This window comes from Triturus cristatus, chromosome 10 (assembly GCF_964204655.1).
Source record: "Triturus cristatus chromosome 10, aTriCri1.1, whole genome shotgun sequence".
NCBI lineage: Eukaryota > Metazoa > Chordata > Amphibia > Caudata > Salamandridae > Triturus > Triturus cristatus.
The window spans coordinates 448,141,004-448,162,503 of record NC_140593.1 but is presented as its reverse complement, the minus strand read 5'-3'; the positions used below and the strand labels follow the sequence as shown (position 1 = coordinate 448,162,503).

The 21,500-nt window shown below is 48.4% G+C and overlaps 1 protein-coding gene across 2 annotated transcripts in view; it reads left to right on the top strand.

The window, feature by feature from the left end:
• The first annotated feature begins 20,025 nt into the window (after positions 1-20,025).
• The window catches only part of KIF5B (kinesin family member 5B), a 721,610-nt gene continuing 720,135 nt past the window's right edge, over positions 20,026-21,500 (top strand). Inside the window, exon 1 of one of the 2 annotated variants that reach the window (XM_085631849.1) lies at positions 20,026-20,700. In XM_085631849.1, the coding sequence (XP_085487975.1) occupies positions 20,575-20,700 (126 nt within the window). In that variant the 5' untranslated portion in view covers positions 20,026-20,574. The remainder of the gene's footprint in view (positions 20,701-21,500) is intronic. The other variant, XM_085631850.1, reaches the window with a different exon arrangement.

Genomic DNA, 21,500 nt, shown 5'->3' with positions numbered 1-21,500 from the left:
GTAAGGATGAATTTCCTTATTGGCTTGCTGAGAAATTTGACCAACTGGAAGCGGTTTTTCCGCATACCACTCCTGTGGAGAAACACAGGATCCTCACCATTACTTTGCCTAAAGACCTGGTCCCGGATATGGCCGATTGTGACAACTGGGGTAAGGTATTTGCCGCGACCTATTCGAAGTGCTATGGCACTCCGTCTATGTCTGTGCTACCATCCGTCATCAAAAAGGTTCAGGAGAATCATGGTGCGGAGGCTGCTATTGAATTGGGAGTGAGGCTTGTCGACAACTTCGATGTGGTATGCTCCCTGGTAATGGGCAACCTCAAAGGAGATGCCATGCAGTTCCAAGTTGCAAATACGATGGACCGCATGGATGACGCCGACAAGCCCAAAGAGTTTGCTAAAGTAATTGCGAAGGCATATAGGACCGTGGGTCGTAGTGCCTTGGGTGTGAAACCGACTGTGATCATTCCTGATATAGTACAGCAAACTAAAGTGAGCTTGTCTACAAAAGACGAACGCCCCAATTTTCCTAAACAAAGTTGGAGAGCTAAGAAACAGGGGAAACAGAAACAGGGGTCACGTCCTGTCTCACCGGTACAGTCGTCTACCGAACGCACATATGATCTGCGCGATCGATCTCGTATTAAGTCACCTGATAGATTTCAGGTTTCTGAACAACGCTCTCCTCGTTTTTCACAGGAGACATCGGCTTCACAATCCGGTGGCGGAGACCGTGGGAAAGGAAGGGGTGCCCAAGGTCGTGAGCAACCCCGCCAGTCTGACGGCAAAGGCAAGCAGGACGAGTCTGCGCGTCAACGACCCCCGTTTCAGAAGAAGAAAGTTGCTGCGCTGACAGCGAGGTATGCCTCAGATGGTACGGACGCAGCTTCAGAACCTGACATGGGCACTAACGCTGCTCGACAGCGCGGCGGAAGTTACAGTAGTGCGACAAGCAATGTGTCCATATCTGGTGGTGACAGCAACTGATATATTCGTGAATATTGAAACTGCTGATACTCGGGTGTCTCCCCCTGATAGACTGTATAATAGAGTCATTCTAATTGAAGGTGACATACAACGTACAATTCAAGGGTTTTTTTGGGATAATCTGACCACTTCCTATGATATTCTGTTGGCGGAGGCAGATTGGCCCCCGGCTTTCGTTTTAGAAGCTCCTAGAGGGGAGGAGGTAATCCTCCCGTCCTTTGCGCACACAGTGCCGAAGGTCCAAGCTAAAATGTACGCCGAGGAATGGGCTCACCCCAACCACAACCCCAATACCCCATGCGTCGCGAAGCTAGACCTCACGTCGCGTCAATCCTTGAACAATTGGAATATCAAGGAGTAATCGAAACATGTGTGTTACCTATGAATAATCCTTTTGTTCACTGTGACGAAGCCTGATGGGTCGTACCGCCTAGTTTTGGATTACCGGCACCTAAACTCTCATTGCCGGACATGTGCAGTACAAAACACCCACAGTTCAGCTCTCGTCGATAGCCTTGTGAGAAAAAGGTTTAAAACCACACTTGACATTTCCAATGGCTTTTACAGCCATAACCTGTCCTCTCTTAGTAGTGAGTGGACGGCGTTCACCTCGGGTGGCAAACAAAAACAATTCAAAAGATTACCAATGGGCTATAAAAACAGCCCTGGAGTCTTTGCCGCTCGCGTGGTCTCTCTCTTAGACGGCATAGACCCTGATGTGTACTCGTATGTGGATGACATTTATCTCACAGATGACGAGTTGGAACCGCATCTCCGTCGCGTTGATCGCATTATTGTTTTGTTTGCAGACTTCGGTTACAAATTCAACTTTGCGAAGTCTCACATTGCGGAATATACTGTGTTGTTCTTGGGATACAAACTCAACAATGAAGGTCGAGGATTGGCTCCACACTTCCTAGAGAAATGCGCATGCCTACGTGCTCCTACGACACTGAAGAAATTACAATCTTTGCTGGGTTTTCTGAATTTCGGTCGAACTTACATTCCAGATTATGCCCAGCGTATCAAGCCGCTTTATGCCTTGGTACAACCTACTTTTTCCAAATCTTGTTGGCTGCCAGAGCATTCAGCTATATTGCAGTCATTGCAAGCTGATCTTCTTGCTTCTAAATACTTACTGACGCGTGATAACCACACTAACCTGGTCATAAGAATTGTGCCAGGCGCAGTGGGTTTCACATACTTAACGTTCAATGAGGGTGACACCGTCCCCATTGCTTACAAATCTCACTTGTACACTTTGGCTGAACTGCGATTTCCCGCTGTCGAGAAAGTTCTGACGGCGGTGCAGATGGCGATTCTGAAAGAACGAGCGGTATCACAAGGTAAACGCATGTTGGTGGTAACACCATATCCTGCCCTTGAGGCGGTGACAAAAGCAAGTGTACCAAATTCTAAGGCTTTGCATCCAAGGTGGATACAATGGGCCACTTCCTTGACATCGAAGGACGTCACATATATCTTTGACGCGGCACTTCAGACTCAGGAGTTTTTGCAGTATGAATTCGTTCATCCGGCTCCTCTGTCCTTGCGCCCGCTCAAGGATTACCATTGTGTCATTTACACTGACGGTTAAGCGCAACCGGCAACTGGATCAAAGCACGCTTATTCAGCGGCTTGCGCAATTGTGGTCGGTACTTTCGTAAATGGTGAATTCCAGTCCGATGTCGTGCATACGCAGTCATTGGGTGATGGTACCGCGCAGTTGGCGGAGCTTCGTGCTCTAGTGCTAGCGCTAGAGTTTGCTGATCCCCGAGTCACTACCCTTATAGTGAGTGACTCCTTTTATTGTGTCCAATCTTACAACGACAATCTACATTTTTGGTCTCAGAATGACTACCATGATTCCAAAGGTAGCACGATTAAGCATAAACTGCTTTGGGTTCGAGTGGCAGATCTTAAAGAACGTCTGCCTCTCGTGAATGTTATTTACACTCTTGGTCACCAACGAGTTGGTGTCCATGCTGTCGGCAACAGCCTGGCTGACGAGGCCGCAAAAACAGCAGTGGCAACATACTTAGTAGCAGCAGTTACAGATCCCAAAGTAAGATCGATGATGACATCTTGGCAGCTATTGCTGCTACAGAGCAGGGAACGAAATTTCCAAGAGGTTTCCCTTCTCGTTACCATTATCGCTTAAGTCCTGATAACGTCCCATTAGTGAGGATTAATGACGTTGGTGACAGATTAATTCCCAACGCGGACTGCAGAAAATCTTTGATATTAGCGTCTCACGAGGGCATGGCGTCCGCGCATGCCGGCGTTGCAGCTACTGTATCTCTGCTACAACAACGTTACTGGTGGTGCGGTTTGTATAAGCAGGCCAGAGCTTATGTTCTTAATTGTGACATTTGCCAGCAGATTAAACCTTCAACTGCGGCGTGCCCACCACAAACTCAGTTGTACATATCTAATAAGCCAATGGGTTGTGTTTATTTAGATAATTGCGGTCCATTTATCTCTGATACTGCTTACAAATACATCTTGGTTGCAGTAGATTCGTGCACACGTTTTCTGTGGGTGTGGCCACAAAGGAGTGCTGATTCCCATACTGTCAGAAAGGATTTGCGCGTCTTTGTTGGAAGTTTTGCATGTGGTACCTTTCATTCTGATCAGGGCCCTGTGTTCGCCTCTAAGGTGTACACAGAAGCCATGAGAAATTTGGGGGACCAAGTCAAATTTTCGTCTCCATACCGACCTGAGGGTAATAGTGTGGTGGAGCGAATGAACCGTGATTTAAAGCAATCTTTGAAAGCCAGGGTTTTAGGTACTGGCCGGAACTGGCTAGCCCACTTATATGACGTGCAACGTGCACTGAATAATCTCCCTAGAAGGTCTTTAGTTGGGCGGACCCCATACATGATGCTCTTTGGTGTACGAATGTTTGTCCCAGACCATGATGGTCTAGACATGGCGGCATCAGCCGCACCCTTTGACGTAGATGAACACTGTGCTGTATTGCAGAATCTTCAAGAAGCCAGAGACAGTCTAGTGAAGGAACACGTACCCTCCTCATCTGATGCTGCGCTTCAGGTTCCGGTAGTCGGCTGGCTACCTCGAGTTGGTGATCTGGTCCGTGAGAAGGTGGAGAACAAGAAGGAGTTCGGCCCCTCTTATCGTGCACCAGTTCCAGTGCTTGGAGTACAGGGTACTAGAACAGTCATTTTACCTCCACTTCCTGGTCGAAAGGATAACAGGTACATCTCTATTGACAATGTCAAGCTACAGCGAATGGCCGATTCTTCTTAGTATGACTCCGGCGGTTTCTTGCCCTTTGATGCTGAGAAATTCTGTTGTGGCCCGAGCCTCTAACACAGTGCCTGATGTTGCCATCGAGATGCATACAGTTACTGGTCCTTTATTGCCACCGACACCTGGTGGTCTGCCTGCAGATGTTGAGTATGCTTATCCTGCGTATTTTACATTGCCTGTTTTAAAATCCACCACAGTCACGAGACTCTTTTGACTCTAATTCAATGACTTCCATTGCCCCGTCCAGAGTTTCGATTTTTGTGGCCTGGTTCAAAAGACATTTTTTAATTCCCCCTTGGACTTACATTTGGCTCGTGCTCATGTGCATTTTTTGTTTATGTCCATTGGATTTGTGGTAGTGTTTTTTAGACTTATTAATGGACACTACCTGAAAGAAAGATCTACGATTCGACTAATTGATGGAACTTTGGCCCCCCACTCCTCATCACATATTATGAAAAGGGACCAGACTTTTGTGAACATTACTGCCTGGCCTGTACGTGATGGGATCGCTTGGGATGCTGTAAAATTTCAAATTCATGGCCCTACTGAAGTAATTAATGTGCCAAATGTATTTCGTGTTTCTGTGGGTGATGTCGTTAAGCAGAACATCCACAGAACAAGCCATAGAAGCACTGTTTTCTGATTTGAAATATTATGCTGCATTTGATGCTGAGGATTTGTATTTGGATACTGCTAATTTTGATTAACAATTCTGTTATCAACATTATGGCACGCATTTCCTACACAAAGCAAATACGTTTAGGAATTTTGTAAATTTCACACAATGGGAACACTGTCCCGCCCCTAGGCTGGGCAGCTCCGCCACGTTAGTGGACAAATTCACTTATTTTTCTGATTTCAGTGTGTCAAATCCGGCCTCCTTTTATTTTAAGGTTGCGCCTGAGTCTGCTTCTAAAGTTAGACTGACACACACCAAATTGTTGTATTCCAAGTCCTTTATGGACGAGTTGGCAATTGGAGGGTATGATCTATGGAAAGCTACTATCGATCTTAAATCGGTTTGGGGCTCCAAACCGTGGCAGGTACAGGGAACAGAAGCTTTGCATCGTGCCTGTCTTATCCCGAATCAGATGTTATTTTTAAATTCGTCCATTTTTCAGACCCCTGTTTTGAATTGGCTACTTCTAAAAAATGTATTTCTCCCTCCATTCCGGGTCTGGGTGCTTATCCTAATTGGGGTAGTCATACGGATCTGTCCCTTGCTATGTTGCAGACATATGTTTCCAACACATCCTTCAATATTTCTGAATTGAATCCAGAAGGGTGATTGGTGTGGCAGACGAGTTCGGAATCCTGTCAACATCGGTTTCTGGGTTTAGCGCAGGGGTATACACAGGTTCGTGTAGACCCCCGTTTTGAATCTTCTCACACTGTAACTACCTACTCAGTAGGGAAGTTATACCAGTCTTGGCTGCAACATTTCACTTTAGCGTCTGTTAAACTTCATTTATCACGATTGAACGACAAAATAGATTTGAATGATTTTGTTAAGGGTCCTGCGGTTGGCAGGTCCAAGAAGTGGGTGTATGCTATTTATAACAAAGTTGGGAAGTTGTCGCAAATTGAGGCTGCTTCCCCATTACGAGCTATTGACCAAGCCAATATGGAGAAAGTATTGGCTGTAATAGATAATAGCATTAACACCCTGTCTTCCAGAATTTATACCTTAGATAATATTGTATCTTCTGTGGTAGACATTGTGCAGGATGATTTGTCTGTATTGTATCATGGTCAAAATCAATTGCGTTCTATTATGCAGTTTGCATGGATGTTGCAAATGTTAAAGGCAGGGAAAGTCCCTTGGGATTACATGAACACTTCATCTTTGTTCTTTCCTTTTAATTTAACTGCAAAACAACAGTTCATGTCCATGAAAGATGCTACATACTCATTACTGCACATTGAGAAATTAGAACCTTTGCCTTTCTCTGTTGCTGAATTGAATTCCGCTGTGTGGCTTATACATGGGTTGATCACATTACCGTTCCCCCTGTTTAGGTTCAGTTTGTGCATGAAACATTATGCCCTTGGCATATATGAACAACTTGGTACTGCCTTCCTGCACGAAGTTTGGTCACTCCCATTCACGTACAGATGCGTGAGGGACGGCAAAGAGGTATACTTGAAAGGTGAAGGGTGCACTTCCACTCCAGATCACTCTGTGGTGTGTAGGCACATTCAATTGCATGGTGCATGTAATGTGCACGCTCCTAATTTAGCCTGCGTCCTGAAAGGGATCCCTGTGCCAGTTATAACACCGTCTTTTACACTGCTTGCTAACAGTAGTTACTTGCTATTAAATAATGAAGCTTACTGTGGGATGTTAGAGGGAATTCCCTACATAGTGACTGTATCACAGAGAGTAGTTTGCTGTAATAACGTCCTTTTCCCACCCCCGCATGGACGGCTCGATGTATCCATCTGGCCTTCCATTCCAACCTTGAAAGCAGAGTTCAATAAGATGAGCAGAATAAGGGCTCTCTTGTCTCAAAAAGAAGTCACGTTGACTTCGTCCCGGGAAACATTTGTCCTTCACGTAGCAAACACCCGCACTGAGGTGCAAGCGCTTTTGAATACTGATCTCCCACTTCCTTTTGGGACCCTGATTCAGACTATCTTTAATGCCTCGTCTCCGAGTGGCGTGGCTCATTTCTTTTAAATTGTGGGCTCCGGCCTCGTGACCTCCTTTCAAACTATTTTTGGTGTGATCCCGGCATTTTTTCATTCTATTTTTTCCAGCGTCTTCGGAGGTCTCCCTTTACTTCTCACCCTCATAGCTGGAATACTTTTGTTGATCTGCGCACTGCGCTATGGATGCACAACTTGCGTCACACGACAGCATGTCCCGGCTGCTCCATCTTCGTAACCGGATGCTTGAATACTATGGCACTTTACCACTGGCAACTCTAAGCATTGCCTATGGATTGTCCTTCTGGTTTCCCTAATTTACTTGTGTGCAGCCCGTCTTTCTTTGCCTAGATTGTCCGTTCCAATGGGCTCTGGATTTGTGCCTGTCGAACTCAGTGTCTCCTGCCCCGGATTATTATCGGCTGATGTGCCCCTTAGTGGCTCATGAGTTGGACTGTTCTGGCGTCGGGATTATGGCCTGTGAAGCAGCACATGGAGTCCTTGGGAATTGGGACATCGGAGCGGCTGCGATTGACGTCTTAGCAAGAAGTTATCTTGAAGAGCACACCAGTTGTCCTCGTCTGGTGCTGGAGGCTCCGGTGGTTGAGGAGCATGTATGTTCCATCCCCGTGCTGAACTGGATGGCAGATAATTTTGCGGAACGTTCCAATGATTTCCTCTTGGAAGCTGTTGCAACTTATTGTGTTTATACATTGATGGATTGACTATTTTGTACCTTCATTTCGTCACACGTCCTTCGATGATGTTTTTTTTTTATCCTTTAACCCCTTCAGCGCGGCGCGGATTACCGCGCCGTGCTGAAGGTTCCGTGCGCGGGCGGGGCCGTGACGGAGCGGTCCAGTCATGCGCACAGCGCAACCGACGCGCATGACGGAACCGCTCCGTCACTCGCATCGAAGGGGTTAAATGGTTTTTTTCAATACTTTTTAGTTTTTTCTTTGTTTTTTTTCCTCAAACTTTTTCACTTCCCTTATATGGACTTACAGTTCATGCCCTTGGTTCCGTTCTATCAAACTTGAACTCTGCGTTCTTGCAAGTGCGCCCCTACTAGTTAGTGGTCCGATCAAGGGGGGGGTGTAGTGAAGATCGTTATTTATATATGTACAATGCTAAGTTAGCACAACCGCGTTAGATGTTAGAAAGCCATCTTGCTGTTTTTGCACACGACACTGTAGTCGCATGTTATTAAATTGAGAAATGCTTACTCGACTTTGCTTCACATGAGAACTGTCTGTTGTTCACATCCCAAACAGTGAGCAGCGACCTTGGTCTGTACATAGTGTAAAGAAACAGTCTGGGTCGCTAGACGGTGCATGTTGTTGGGTTCAGGTTGATCGGCCCACTATTTAGCCATAACACGCACGCAGCTGCAAATACCTGAAAGTCGGGTGCTTTTAATATTGCAGTGTTACATGTTTTCATTACATTCGGAAGAAGAGCTTTACCAGGAGCAGAGCCTAGCTGATCCTGTGATGTGATCTCACTGAGCTGATCTTTACGGTATGGGGTTCCCCATTCAAGCCTAGAGGCCTTTTACTAGTCTAAAAATCATAATATTAGTTTGCTAGAGAAAGGAAGGTGGCTTAGATCCACTGTCATTTTAGTATGATTACTCCTTTTATTTTCTATGGTATTGTAACTATGCTGATGGTTTTGATTCTAATCGTTTGTCTGCTTATGTTAGCCAAACTACTGCATCTTAGGACACGAGGTTTATAAAATAAACTCTTTAAACTTTACCGTGTCTCTGTTTATTCTGTTGTGGATTGATATGAGAATAATTATGAACAGGTATTTCTGATTCCCACCATTCCTGAGATATACACTAAGTCGCTTGTTCTGGGTTGTCTATACATTGGGACCGCCGAGCTAAACCTCGGATAACGAATGTGACACTGATGCTGGTCGGATAAGGGGTTCTGGGGTGAGTTTTTTGGTACACCACAATTCACTGAGGGCCTGGGTTCCTGCGCATAGTTCTGTGCATAAGCAGAATCCCTGCAACAATACAAGAAGTCAGGGCTGCCATTAAAGGACATGCTAAGGCAAAAAGTCCAGGAACAAATGGTCTTCCAGCAGAGTTTTATGCCACATATGTACAGGAACTGGCCCAAAGACTTGTGAGGTTGTATGAGGTGGCCAGAGAAGAGGCTGTTCTTCCTCGCACCACACGGGAAGAACTGGTAGTGCCATTTCTCAAACCGGGTAAGTCGTCCCTGGACTGTAAAGCTTACAGGATATACATGCTCAATCTGAATTTTAAAATATTGAGCAGGTTCCTAGCAACTGGACTTCTATCATTCATGATGACTCTTGTTCACCCAAATCAGGCAGGGTTCATTGCAGGTCGCAGCCCTCAATATCAGACAATTGCTATCCATAATGGAGGCGAGTGGGCGGGGGGGGGGGAGGGAGCAATATTTGTGATTGACATAGAAAAGGCCTTTGACAACCTTGAATGGGTTTTTTTTATATCCGGTCCTGGAACATATACAGTTGGGGCAGGACTTTCTGCGATGGCTCAAGCTACTTTACACGGATCCCCTAGCTAGGGTACGAACGGGTAGTGCAATACCTGAGCATTATGGGATGGAGAGGGGGACACGACAGGGATGCCTCCTCTCCCCCTTGCTATTCGCTTTGGCCATGGAGCCACTGGTGTGCCTTGCTCGGGCAGACAGTAGGTATCGCGGCCTGCAGATAGGGGGGGGAATACCCATCACATTGAGGTATATGCCGATGACTTACTATTGTTCCTGAACAACCTGGGAGAGGAACTGCGAGGTGCTAGAGAAATGATGACTGAGTTTGGGGGGCTATCGGGCCTCAAAGTTAATTGGCAGAAATCCCGCTTTTCCAACTAGTGGAGGGTACGGCCCCACCAGATGGGTTGGGCGCTCTTTTATGGGAGTCCTGCTGCCTGGAGAACTTGGGAGTCAAGATCTACCACTCCCAGTCAGATCTCCAGGGAGGGAACATTGGAGCTATCACACAGTCCTTAAAAACCAGCATGACCTTTTGGGGGGGTCTCTCCCTCTGTCGGTTGCAGGTAGAGTAGCACTTCTAAAAATGGTGGCTCTCCCGAGGCTACTGTTCTTCTTAACTACACTCCCCACATGGATATCGAGAGCGTGGTTCTCTGAAATGGACTCCCTCAGGACTTCATTTATCTGGGGGACAGGCCGTCGGTAGGTGGCCCTGGGCAACACTGAAGCGACCGACGGATGAAGGGCGTCTCGCAATACCTGATTTTGAATTGTATTACCTTGCGGTTTAGTTACAATGGTTTACACAATGGGTGGCAGGGAGACACACGCAGGGAAGAGAGATGGGGCCATTTGTACCCGAGTTCGACGTGCTCTTACAGACACTACTGAGGATCGGTGGGAAACCACAAGAGAGTACAGGTGTAATGCAGATTTGCTGGGGAATGTGTCGCCAGAAGACACATAACTGAGTTCCTTACACACAGGACCTCCTACTGACGATGATACGTATTGGGACTGGGTACAAGCGGGAGCAACTAAACTGGTGACCTATACAGAGAGGGCGAGCTTCTACCGTTTGAGGCATTCCAGGCAGATTGGGGCATCCCTCAGTGTCACTTCTTGCTCTACAGCACAATAACAGCGGCTATCAGATGGCATTAGGGGAGGGGTACCTCGGAACCTAAACATCACTCCACCTGTCAATAAATAGGCACAGCGGGAGGGAGAATCAAGGTGGTCACATGCCTGTATGGACAGTTGGCAATGACTCCTTACAACCTCTGACAACACTGAGAGAGCACTGGGCCGCGGACTTGGGCATCCCCATGGAAGATAAAGACTGGGAGAATATCTTGGCCAGGACCCCAAAGATGTTGAGAAACGTAGGATTTAAATTAATTAATTTTATCAGGCATAGCTCACGCCGGAGCGTATTAACTGATATTTCCACATGGATGATGCAGGATGCTCACGCTGTGGAGAACCTTGGGCAGGAATGCTACACATGTTCTGGGACTGCCCAACATTGCACACTTATTGGCAGGGAGTCATGGCTGAAGCAGCGAAAGTAACTGAAAGAGTGGTTTCCTGCGCGCCGGCTTACTGCCTCCTTAGTCTGTTTCCCCACACCTCTAAAACGAGGGTTACTGACAGATTCCAGGACATGTCCTTTATCCTGGCCAAACGAGAAATAATTAGGTGATGGAGGACACCCGGGGGGCCTCAGATAGGTGGATGGAAAAAGGAACTAGAAACTTGGGCGCGATGCAAGAGCACAGTTTTACTCAGGAGCACACACAGGGGAATAGGCACACTTGAGCGGGCCAGGGCCTCTGAAGCCCTAGTAGATTGTGTAAAGGCCCCGAACCAGAGTCAGGCGAGCATTCGCCATCAATACAATCTCTGCCAGTGAGCCCAGCACATCAAGGCACTGGAGGGGATATAGAGATGGGTTAACTAGCTGATTAAAAACAAACCAAAATAAGAGGGGTGTCCTAATGATTTCAATAAGAGACTGGAGGGAGATGGATGGGGACAGTAGGCGGGTTGGAGATGTCTCACCACAAGCGAATTTGACCTGGAGTGGGGAAGGGGTGGGGGGGAGGGGAGTACTGCGGCTCGTAGGTGAGTGGTGATTGGGCGAAAGGCTTTGCACTTCTGAAGGGTTATGGCTACAAGATCTTGGTAGTGGACCAGGTTGTGGCCCTGAAACTGAAACAAGTGTTTGTCTCTCGCCTGTTGGAGGATGCGTTCCTTCAAGGGAAAATCACGGCAGCACGTCAGTATGTCAGGTGGAGTGGCGGTGGATGGTCACCTGGGACCAACTCTGTGCATGCGATCTAGTTTGAGCCTCCAGGATCGCTCGAAAGAGTTCTTTTACAAAGGAGGAGATATCTGATCCCTCTGCCCCAGAGGGAACGCCCCTTATGCGGATCTTATTTTGGCGCAACCTATTTTTCAGGTCTTCAGCATGGGCCTGTAGGTCCAGATGTTGGTCTCTGAGGTGAAGGATTTCCTGTTGAAGTTGTTCTATTTACTCCTCCCTGCCCGCTTCGTGATCCCCTGGGGTTGCGCCCCTGTCCCCCAGATCATCTATGTCATGGCGGACATCCTTTAGCTCGCTGGCCATCACCTTCTTAAAGGAGATCCTCACACAGGGAAGCAAATAGTGCCTTCAGGAAGGGGCGAGTGATTGATCCCTCCAGAGCCCCGCTGCCGAGAGTCCCAACTGTGGTCGCAGCCTGCACAGCATCATCGGCCTGACTCCCGGGGTTCTTAAGTAGCATGTCCTTAAGGTCGCGGTCCTTCTTTCAACCTCCCGGTAGCCATACCAAGAGGAGATCAGGGAACCAGAAGACTGGGTCAGGCAGAGAGATGCCAGGGACAAAAGCAGACTCCTTCGAAGTGGGCCTCCAAACGTGCATAGACAAGGGGGTCTGAATGGCGCAGACTGGTAGTCCTCTGATAAGGCACCCCTAGTTATAAGCGATAAAGAAGAATCTCTCATCCCAGTAGCCCTCACCCAGGTCCAATGACACGGAGCTCATGCACTCAGACCACCAGGAGAGTCCAGTGCGGATGCTGCTACAAGGCATCCTATCAGCTCGTTGGCCACACCTAGGGCCCCTGGAGGGTGGGGAGGCGGGCAGTGTGTCCAGCCATAGGCAGCTTCCTGAAGATCTGCACTCAGCCGCCTAGTGCTCCGTGACTTCTATGGGGGGGGGGGGGGGGGGGGAGAAGTGCATGATGGCCAGTCCCATAGGGGGAGAAAAAGGCCAGTGCTGCCTCGTCCCCCGAGACCTCTCTCTGCTCCAGTCCAACGGTCCAAGCTTATGAAGGGAGGGGCCACTTCACTCTGGTGTAGCACAGGGCCCCCTCCAGTCTCATGAACAAGGCCCCCCCCATCTGGCGAATCTGCCAGGCAAGAGTATTCAGGCTCCCCCGGGGTCGGACTCTCCACTTCAGTGCAGCCCCACCCCTCCTCCAGGTCCGGGGGCCACCGCTTCAGACAAAGACTCCAAGTCCTGGGCCAACCATGCCGTCACCACCTGTGCTCCAGGGAGGCACACGCTCCGCCTCCCCGCGCTGATCAGCTCTGTCACTGTGGCCACAGCGCTCCAGCTGTATCTGGGTCAGGACACCTCTTGCGATTCGACGGGTAGTCCCCGGCCGGGGCACCCGCAGCACCCATCAGCCCAAGCTAGGCAACACAGGCCGGAGGGCCAGGTCACTCGAGTCCACTGCTGTACAGGCCTCAACTCCTGCACCTCCGCTTGGCCTCCTGCGCCAATTGGAAAGAACACAACAGGACCGCAGCCAGTGTCAGGGTGGCTCTCCAGCAATGCGGCTGTGTGCTTACCCCCCTTGCTTTATGGCTCTGGGCGGTTGGGCCCGGTGGCGCAGAGCAGAAAGACCTGAAGAAACAGCTCACCTGTCCACCATCTTGGCCACTCTCCTCACCCTTTGGTTTTAGAGGGAAAAATTACCCTTCTTGTTTGGAAGATTTCAGGGGTACTAGCAGATATTCAGGCCTTTCATGAAAGGCTACAGATCTACTGGATGAATCTTGGGCCCTGGGAACTAGTATGAGATTGGAAGTGACCCTTTGATAAGAAAGTCAATGAAGGGCATATGATTAAGGAGACCTCATAGGGCATGTTATGAGTCTCTATGTGACATCAGTTTAATTATCAAGCTATTTACTTCATGCTAAGGTAATAACTACAAATCTCTTAGACAAATCTCCGTGAAACTGGTTACTTTGCTTTGTCTGATTTCTTTTAGGAGGGTTTCTGATGTTATGGCATTGGAATTTTCAACTAGGGTCAAGTCTCCAGTAGGGGTACATTTCGATATTTGGAAAAAAACAACTATGTCTGATTCAATCTTTTACCCTTATTTTCATGAATGTGAAAAGCTTTGTGTGGTGAATTGCATGAGAATTTACTGTGCTTTTTGTCAAATATTGTGCCTTCGCTAATGCACTTTAATTACTTGACAAACCTTCATGATATTACAACCTAAAGGTTCTTCTGAGTCTTTTCTTATTCCTAGGCTATGTTGATTTGCTGTTAATCTGCTATCTACAGGAACACTTTGCCTCATATGATTTGAGATTGACAGTCTCTGATGCTGCATAGGTGCTTCATCTTGATTATCAGCCAAGACAGCATCATCATTGGCAAAGAAAATAATGTGCCACCCGCCAGCGAGAGGAGTCTGCTTGTGAGCAGGACTATGCTCCCTTACATCACAAGCATAATAAAAGCATACATGCCAACAGACCCGATTCAGGCAGAAACTACCGATTTTTAATGCCAAAAATTGCTTTAATTTAGCTGTCTCCTGCCTGAAATTATCTTAACTTCGATAGAAGTCAATGGAGAAAATGCATTCTCCTGCACTTTTTTTCCAAAATCTCCCACTTTCCAGTATTGAAATTTTGGCATGTATGTAAAAGGATCAGTGTGAACTGTGCGCACGCATCCAAAACAAATGCAGTGCCCCTGGATGATCTGTGCCTGTTGCGCGAACTCTCGCCCACAAAATAAAAAAAGGCATTGGCACAGCCAATAGGTCTCGCCTATGCAAGAGCTATTGGTTTGGAGTATCGCAGAGTAGAATCGTAAAGAGTAAAGTGGAGTGGCTGTGAGAAAGTGGGTTTCTGTTGCAGTAAACCCCCCCCCCCCTTTTTTTGTTGCCAGACTACGGATGCTCTTTGACTTGATGTGCTCTGGGGCCCTGCCAATCAGGACCCCAGGGCCTGTGTTCTTTCCCCAAAACAAAACCCAACTGGCATCTCTGGCCACATGTCAGCCCCTGGTAAATGGTACCACAGGTACCCAGGGCACTGTGAACAGAGAAGGCCTCCAAGGACTGCAGCACTTATTGTGCCACCCTTAGAGGCCCTGTACCCTGACACACACACACTGCCTTTGCAGGCTGGGTGTCTAGGTGCAGAACCAAAGAGTCGACATGGCACACATCCCTGTGTGCTATGCCCACAAACCACTGCCCTGGCATACATCAGTCACCCCTCTAGCTGGGTGCCCTATGCCAGTGGTGAGGGTACAGGTGCATGAGCCCAGTACCCAGGTCCATTCCTGGGCCCTGTAAGTGCAGTGCTGCTATTAAGAGTATATGGTGCTGGAAGGTTGTAATTACGAAATCCACAGCACCATAATGGCTACACTGAAGACTGAGAAGTTTGGTATCAAACTTCTCAGCACATCAAACCCACACTGATGCCAGTGTGGGATTTAATATAAAATGCACCACAGAGGGCACCTTAGAGATGCCCCCTGAAAAACGACCAACTACCAGTGACCTGACTGAGTGGCTGCGCAGGCTGCCACTGCCAGACATGTTTCTGGACCCCTGGGTCGTGAGCCTGCTGCTCTTTGGGGCCTGAAATAATGCAGATCCTGGGACGAGGTGCCAAGCCTCCTCCCCCAGGATGGGCAGGGTTCACAAAGGGGAGGCTTCAAAGGCATGCCGCCTTTGTGAGCCTCTCCAGACCATTTGCGGCTTTCAGCAACTGGTACCCACTGGTTCTACCCCCCCACTTTGGGCGGGAGAACCACCTAAGGTGGGGGATGAGAGGTGAAGCACAACCTGGAGTCCCCGCCATTTTGAGACTGGGGGGACCCAGCCAACACGGGACAGGCTCCTGCCCCCCTCCCACTGGAGAGTGGCAGAACAGAGGGTGTACCCACCCCAGGGAAGGGACCCATTGGTCCCTGCCCTTTACCTACCTGTAACGCCCCTAAATTTAGTATTTAGGGGCACGCTGAACCTTCCTTCCTCAGAGTCCCGCAACCTAAGAAGAAAAAGGACGAAAGAAGACGCCCAGCAGAGGAGACTGCAGAGAACAACTGACTTGGCCCAAGCCCTACCGGCCCGTCTGCAGTTTCCAGAGATCCTGCGCCAACAATCGTCATGTCCTGCAGCTAGCGACCTCCAGAACCCCATGGGAGGACTGACTGCCTTCAACAAAGACCAGATCTCCTGTGAACAGCAGCCCTGTTCAAAAGAAACTCCGAAAACAGACTCTGAGCCTGCTGAGAACAAAGAAACCCGACGTCTGGAACTACCACTGCACCCGTCGCCAATGACCTGAGTGGCTCACTGGTCCCAGCGAGGTTCCCCAGCACTCCAGAGTCAGAGTGCACCGTGGGCTGACCACTCCAGGACTCTCAGACGTCACCTGCAGCCTCTGCACAGAGACCCCCCCAACCGCGAGTGGCCCAGTAAGGTGAATTCCGACCTCAAAAGACACCCCTGCATCCAGCCGCCCTACGCCCTGGAGAAAAGAACCCGAGGTGCACCTACGTCCCGAGCCCTCCAACTTACCTGCCCAGCTGTTGGTTCCTCTCTGAAGTCTTCCTGGACCGAGCCTGCAGCTGAAAACCAAAACTGAAAATCTCCATTGAAATCAACAGGGCACCCAACCTCAAAACAGCACGCTGCACCCGGCTGCCCTAGTGCCGCTGAGGGTGCCTCTTTGGTGCTAACTTGGTCCCCAACTTGCCCTGAGCTTAACCCTGGGAGCTTTGCTCCCACAACCCCGTGCCCCGCTTGCCAGCCGCAACCAGCCGGAGCCCCCCATCCTCCATAGGATAAAATTGGGCCAAAACACTCTGCACCCGGCCGCCCTAGTGCCACTGGGGGTGCAACAACAGTGCATCACTGACCCTGGGAGACCCCTGAGTCTAACCCCAGAACCTTAACTCAAAAGACCGATTACTTACCTCGAGACCGATGACTCACTTTTCCTCATAGGATAATATTGATACTTTTTCTCCCAAAACGTTTCTAAGTGTCGACTTTTGAAAACTAAGAATATTCCTTAAAAATCGCACAAATAACCTAACCGAACTTTCTCAACTGTTTGCAGGAAAGGTCCCAGTGCTGAACCCAGGTGTCCAGCACCAAGTAAGAAAAGTAACTAAAAAGTAACTTACCTGTGAATTGAATTTCCTTCCATAGGATAACATTGGGGGTTCTTTGTGAAAAAGTTTCAAAGTGTCAACTTTTGACATGCAATAATATTCTTTACAAATCATACATTTAACCAAAACGCATATACTCACCTGTTTTCAGGAAATGTCCCAGGGCTGAATCTAGGATCCAGTCCTGTGGTTAGAAAAGTAATCTGAAAAGTAATTAACTGCATTTTACTTAAAAAGCCCATTCAATTGAATGTACTATACCTGCAATGTGTTGCAATCTGCCTTCTTAAACCTGTAATCAAAACCAGTATCAGTTATACTGCAATTCTGAACTGTGTTCAAACAAGACAATCACTACTGCAAAGTATTTAGTATTTAGGCTTGCTTGGTTCTAGAAATAAAACAACAGTATATTTTTTTATACAAAACAATTGGCCTAGATTTCAGTTCTTGAGTGTGTGAGACCATTTGCTGACTGTGTGTGTGCATCAAATGCTTTACACTGTCCTCGGATACTGCCTTACTGCTCGACCAAGCTACCACTTTAGGGTGTAAGGTTCTATCTAACTTTAACCGCTGCCAAACCTGTGGAGACTCTTGGACTCAATACACACTGTACCTCACTTTGGTGCAGTATATATAGAGCCAGTTTCTTATAGTGGCATAGAGTGGAGTTGTGTAGCGTACAGTGCAGTAGTGGCCTGTCCCTTGCCAAAGTGTGTGTGGGGGGGGGGGGGTGGGCGGAGGAGGGAGGTGGGGAGGGTTCCTGGGACAAAAAAGAAAAATCTTAACGCTACTGCCGTCTCCCGCCGCATTGCGCTCTTCCTGGCCAAACACCTCATGCACAGTGAAGGGAGTGCCCACCATTCCCCCACCAGAGGTCATCCCAGGACCCACCCCCAAGACTCATCAGAGTCCTGGGGGTGGGTCCAAGGAGATTAAAATAAAACAATAATAAAACAGGTTTAAAACCCATTTTATTTGCTGGTGGTGATTGGGGCGGCACGCCTCCGCTCTAATGGAGCGGCCACCACTGGTACAGTGGAGTAGAGTGGACTGGTGTAGAGTACAATGGCATCAAGTGTCACAGAGTAAAGTTCCGTAGAGTGCAGCAGCATAGAATTGAGCGGTGTATAATGCAGCATCGTAGAATGCAGTGGTGTAGATTCAAGTGTTGCATACCAGAGTGCAGTGGTGCAGAGAAGAGTGGTGCAGAGTAGAGTAAAGTGTCGTAGAGTGCTGTGGGGTAGAATACTGCAGAGTAAAGTGGCGTAAAATGCAGTGGCAAATAATGCACTAGAGTGGCATAGAGCGCAGTGTTGTAGAGTAAGGTGCCCTGGAGTGCAGTGGCATAGAGTGGAGTACTGCAGAGAAAAGTTGAGTGGAGTGGCAAAAAATGGAGCAGTGCAGAGTTCAGTTGCATAGAGTGCAGTGTTGCAGAGTAGAGTGCTGTAGAGTGGCGTAAAGTAGAGGGGTACAGACTAGAGTGCAATGGCATAGGGTAACAGTGGAGTGGCGCAGTGGACAGGTGTAGAGTGCATTGGTATAGAGTGTTTCAAAGTATAGTGGCATAGAGTGCAGCAGCATACAATAGAGTTGTAGAATGCAGTGGCGTAGATTAGAGTGCTTCATCGTAGAGTGCACAGTAAAGTGGCATAGAGCACAGTGGTGTAGAGTATAGTGACGTACAGTACAGTGGCACAGGGAGGAGTGTTGCAGAGTGCAGTGGCATAGAGTGCAGAGAGTAGTGGTGGATTGCTGTGTTGCAGAGTATAGTGGTGCAAAGTAGAGTGCACTGCTGTTGTATAGATGTAGAGTGAGGTGGCGTAGAGTGGAGTAGTGCAGAGTTTAGGTCAGTGCCATAGAGTACTAGTGTAAATTATTTTAGAGTGCAGTTGTGCAGAGTAGAATAGAGTGGCGTAGAGTGGAGTTGTACACCATAGAGTGCATTGGTGTAGAGTGAAGTGTTGCAGAGTGGAGTGACGTAAAGTGGAGTTGTGCATAATAGAGTAGAGTGGTGCAGAGTACAGAGGAATAGAGTGAAGTGGTGCAGAGTGGAGTAAAGTGCAGGGGTGAGGTGTAAAATGGAGTGGTGCAGAGTAGAGTGCAGTGGTGTGGAGTAAAGTGGAATATGCATGGTGTGATACTACACTTCCATTACAGACAACACATCTTCAATTGAAATCACATTACATTTACAGACATACCATTTCACTGATAAAAGTATACACAAACGATACACTAACATGTGGAAATGCCATCACCTAGTGTATTCATTTGTTTTGATCGTTTTAAAATAGGCTTCCACGACACTTCAGAATCACCCAAAAATATGCTTCATTTGGGCTTTTCTAATTTTGAAATATCTGCACAGTTCATTTACAGACATTAACATTTTTGTGCTGGGAAAAAAATAACACCCTACAGCCTTCCTCAAGCACTCTAGGAGCCAGAATGATCACCTCATAAATCATCTTAATTCGAAGTCAGAGAAAGAAAAGTAAACATCAAAGTCCCTGAAATAGAGAGCTTGACATTTGACCTCGGTCTTTGAATGCCCAGCAAATTTGTCATGATAAGAACAAGATTTAAAGGCCTGTTTACAGAAAATGAGAACTGAAGGACGAATACAGTAAATAGGGTTTGGGCAAGAGAAGGGACGAGCACAAGCTCGAAAGCCTAAAAACAAATATAGCCAGCAAATAGAAAGCAAACAACTTTGAGTTACACACCACAAGCCAATGTTAAACATCGGTCGGAATGTATATCATGGGAAGCTTTCTGAATGTCGGTACCAAACCAGACAGTGCTGGTAGGCTTCGACCTAAAAAAAAACCTTTATTGATGTCACTCTTAGGCTATTGTAGTTGAATGTCACCTGAAAGGTCGGCATTTGGCCTTAGAGGTGTGCAAACTAGCATGTTAGAACTATACTTTTTTTTGTTATAAAAAAAAAGTATTTAAAAACAAGCAGTCATGAACCAGTACAGAAACGGGAACGGTGGACGAGCCAAGATATAGATTGAGTTCTGCTGCATCCAGCGTAGCGTCATGCCCGCTCCTGACGTCTCCTGGTGCGTTGTTATTGGAGCCTGAGTCGGGAAGTCTCAGAACAATCAAAGAGAGCGAATGAAAATAGGTCACAATTCCACATATGCGCCTGACGCTTCCCTGCGAGGCGGCGCCGCCGCCGCCGCACCCACTCACTGGAAGCTCCCTGCCAGCTTTGGGACAGGCGGCTCAGCCCCGCCCGGGAGACCTCGGTCAGCGCCAGGTGCTCAACGCAGCCCTTGCGTGCTAGCTGCTGCTCTAGTGGCTACCAGGCTCTAGAGTCTAGACTCTCGCGCTGTCAACCGTCTCCTCCCTTCTGCGACTAGAAGGACCCTCGTGCCTGAGCCGTTGTTTCTTTTCCTCAGACGTCGCATACGTCACCACTGGACTGCCCAATCCCAGGGCGTGCCGGGAGGGGGAGGGTTACCCGGCGCCTACCCCCCTATGGCTGCCATGTTGGATCGGAAGTGAAATCTCCTCCTTCGCCGCGGCTCCTTTCACAGGGCTGTGCACAGGACCGGGCACTGGGGCCGTGCCCGCCTCCTCACCGGGCAAGAAGTGGTGAGCGTGGCCAGTAGAGCGGCTCCTCATCCCTCAGTGCCCTAGGCAGTGTACTGTATTGGTCCCACTCTGTAAACTGGGAGGAAGATGGCGGACCCGGCGGAGTGCAGCATCAAAGTGATGTGCCGGATCCGGCCCTTCAACGATTCTGAGGTTACCCGCGGAGACAAGTTCATCGCCAAGGTGCAGGGGGATGACACAGTGGTGATCGCGGTAAGTGAGAGGTGTATGTCGTTTCATGGGGGTTTGCTGTACTGGTCGGGTTCTCATAGCTGGCCTTACAGTCTGCATTCGTGGCTTCTGGCAAGCAGGCCCGGTCTCATCGGGGGCTATGTTCATTTCCAGACGACACTTCCGGTATGCGTTGTTGTGAGCCTTCAAGTAGAGACCATGGCAACACTTCACTGCAGAGCGAACGAGTTCTGTCTATGACGTCACAGTGCGTCGATAAACACAGGAGCGTCAGCTGAGGGTTGGTTCTTCAGATGTCACTGGTGATGACTTCACCGTACTGGGATGGTTCAGCGCTGTTCCTGCCTCTGACACTGCCTGCGGTGGTGGGCACTCCCTGTTGCCGTTTGCATCCATGGTTTTACTTTCAACAGTTTGCCCATCTGAATTCATTTACCCTCCCCCCCCCCCCCCCCCTTCCCCACCGAAGTTTATTCGGCAACAATAAACCAGCTTTAGTAATGATCGCCAGTCCCTTTCTCCAACTGCTCCAGTGATAGGCCACCCCCGCATTTATCATTGTGGGCCAATACTGTCTAATATGTGTTGACGTAATTCTGCCGCCCTGTGTATCCAGTTACGAGCCATCCCTCCCTTCGCTTATACAGGGTGGACAGTGGCTCTACCGTCTGTATTTTCTTACTCGGATTAATAGAGGTTATACACGAAGTTGCGTTTATCCACAGAGCTCTAGAATTCTTCATCCACTTGTAAGAACACTTATTTCCTAAGACTGACAGCATCCCGTTTATAGAAAAGCACATCCATGTCTGCCAGCTGTT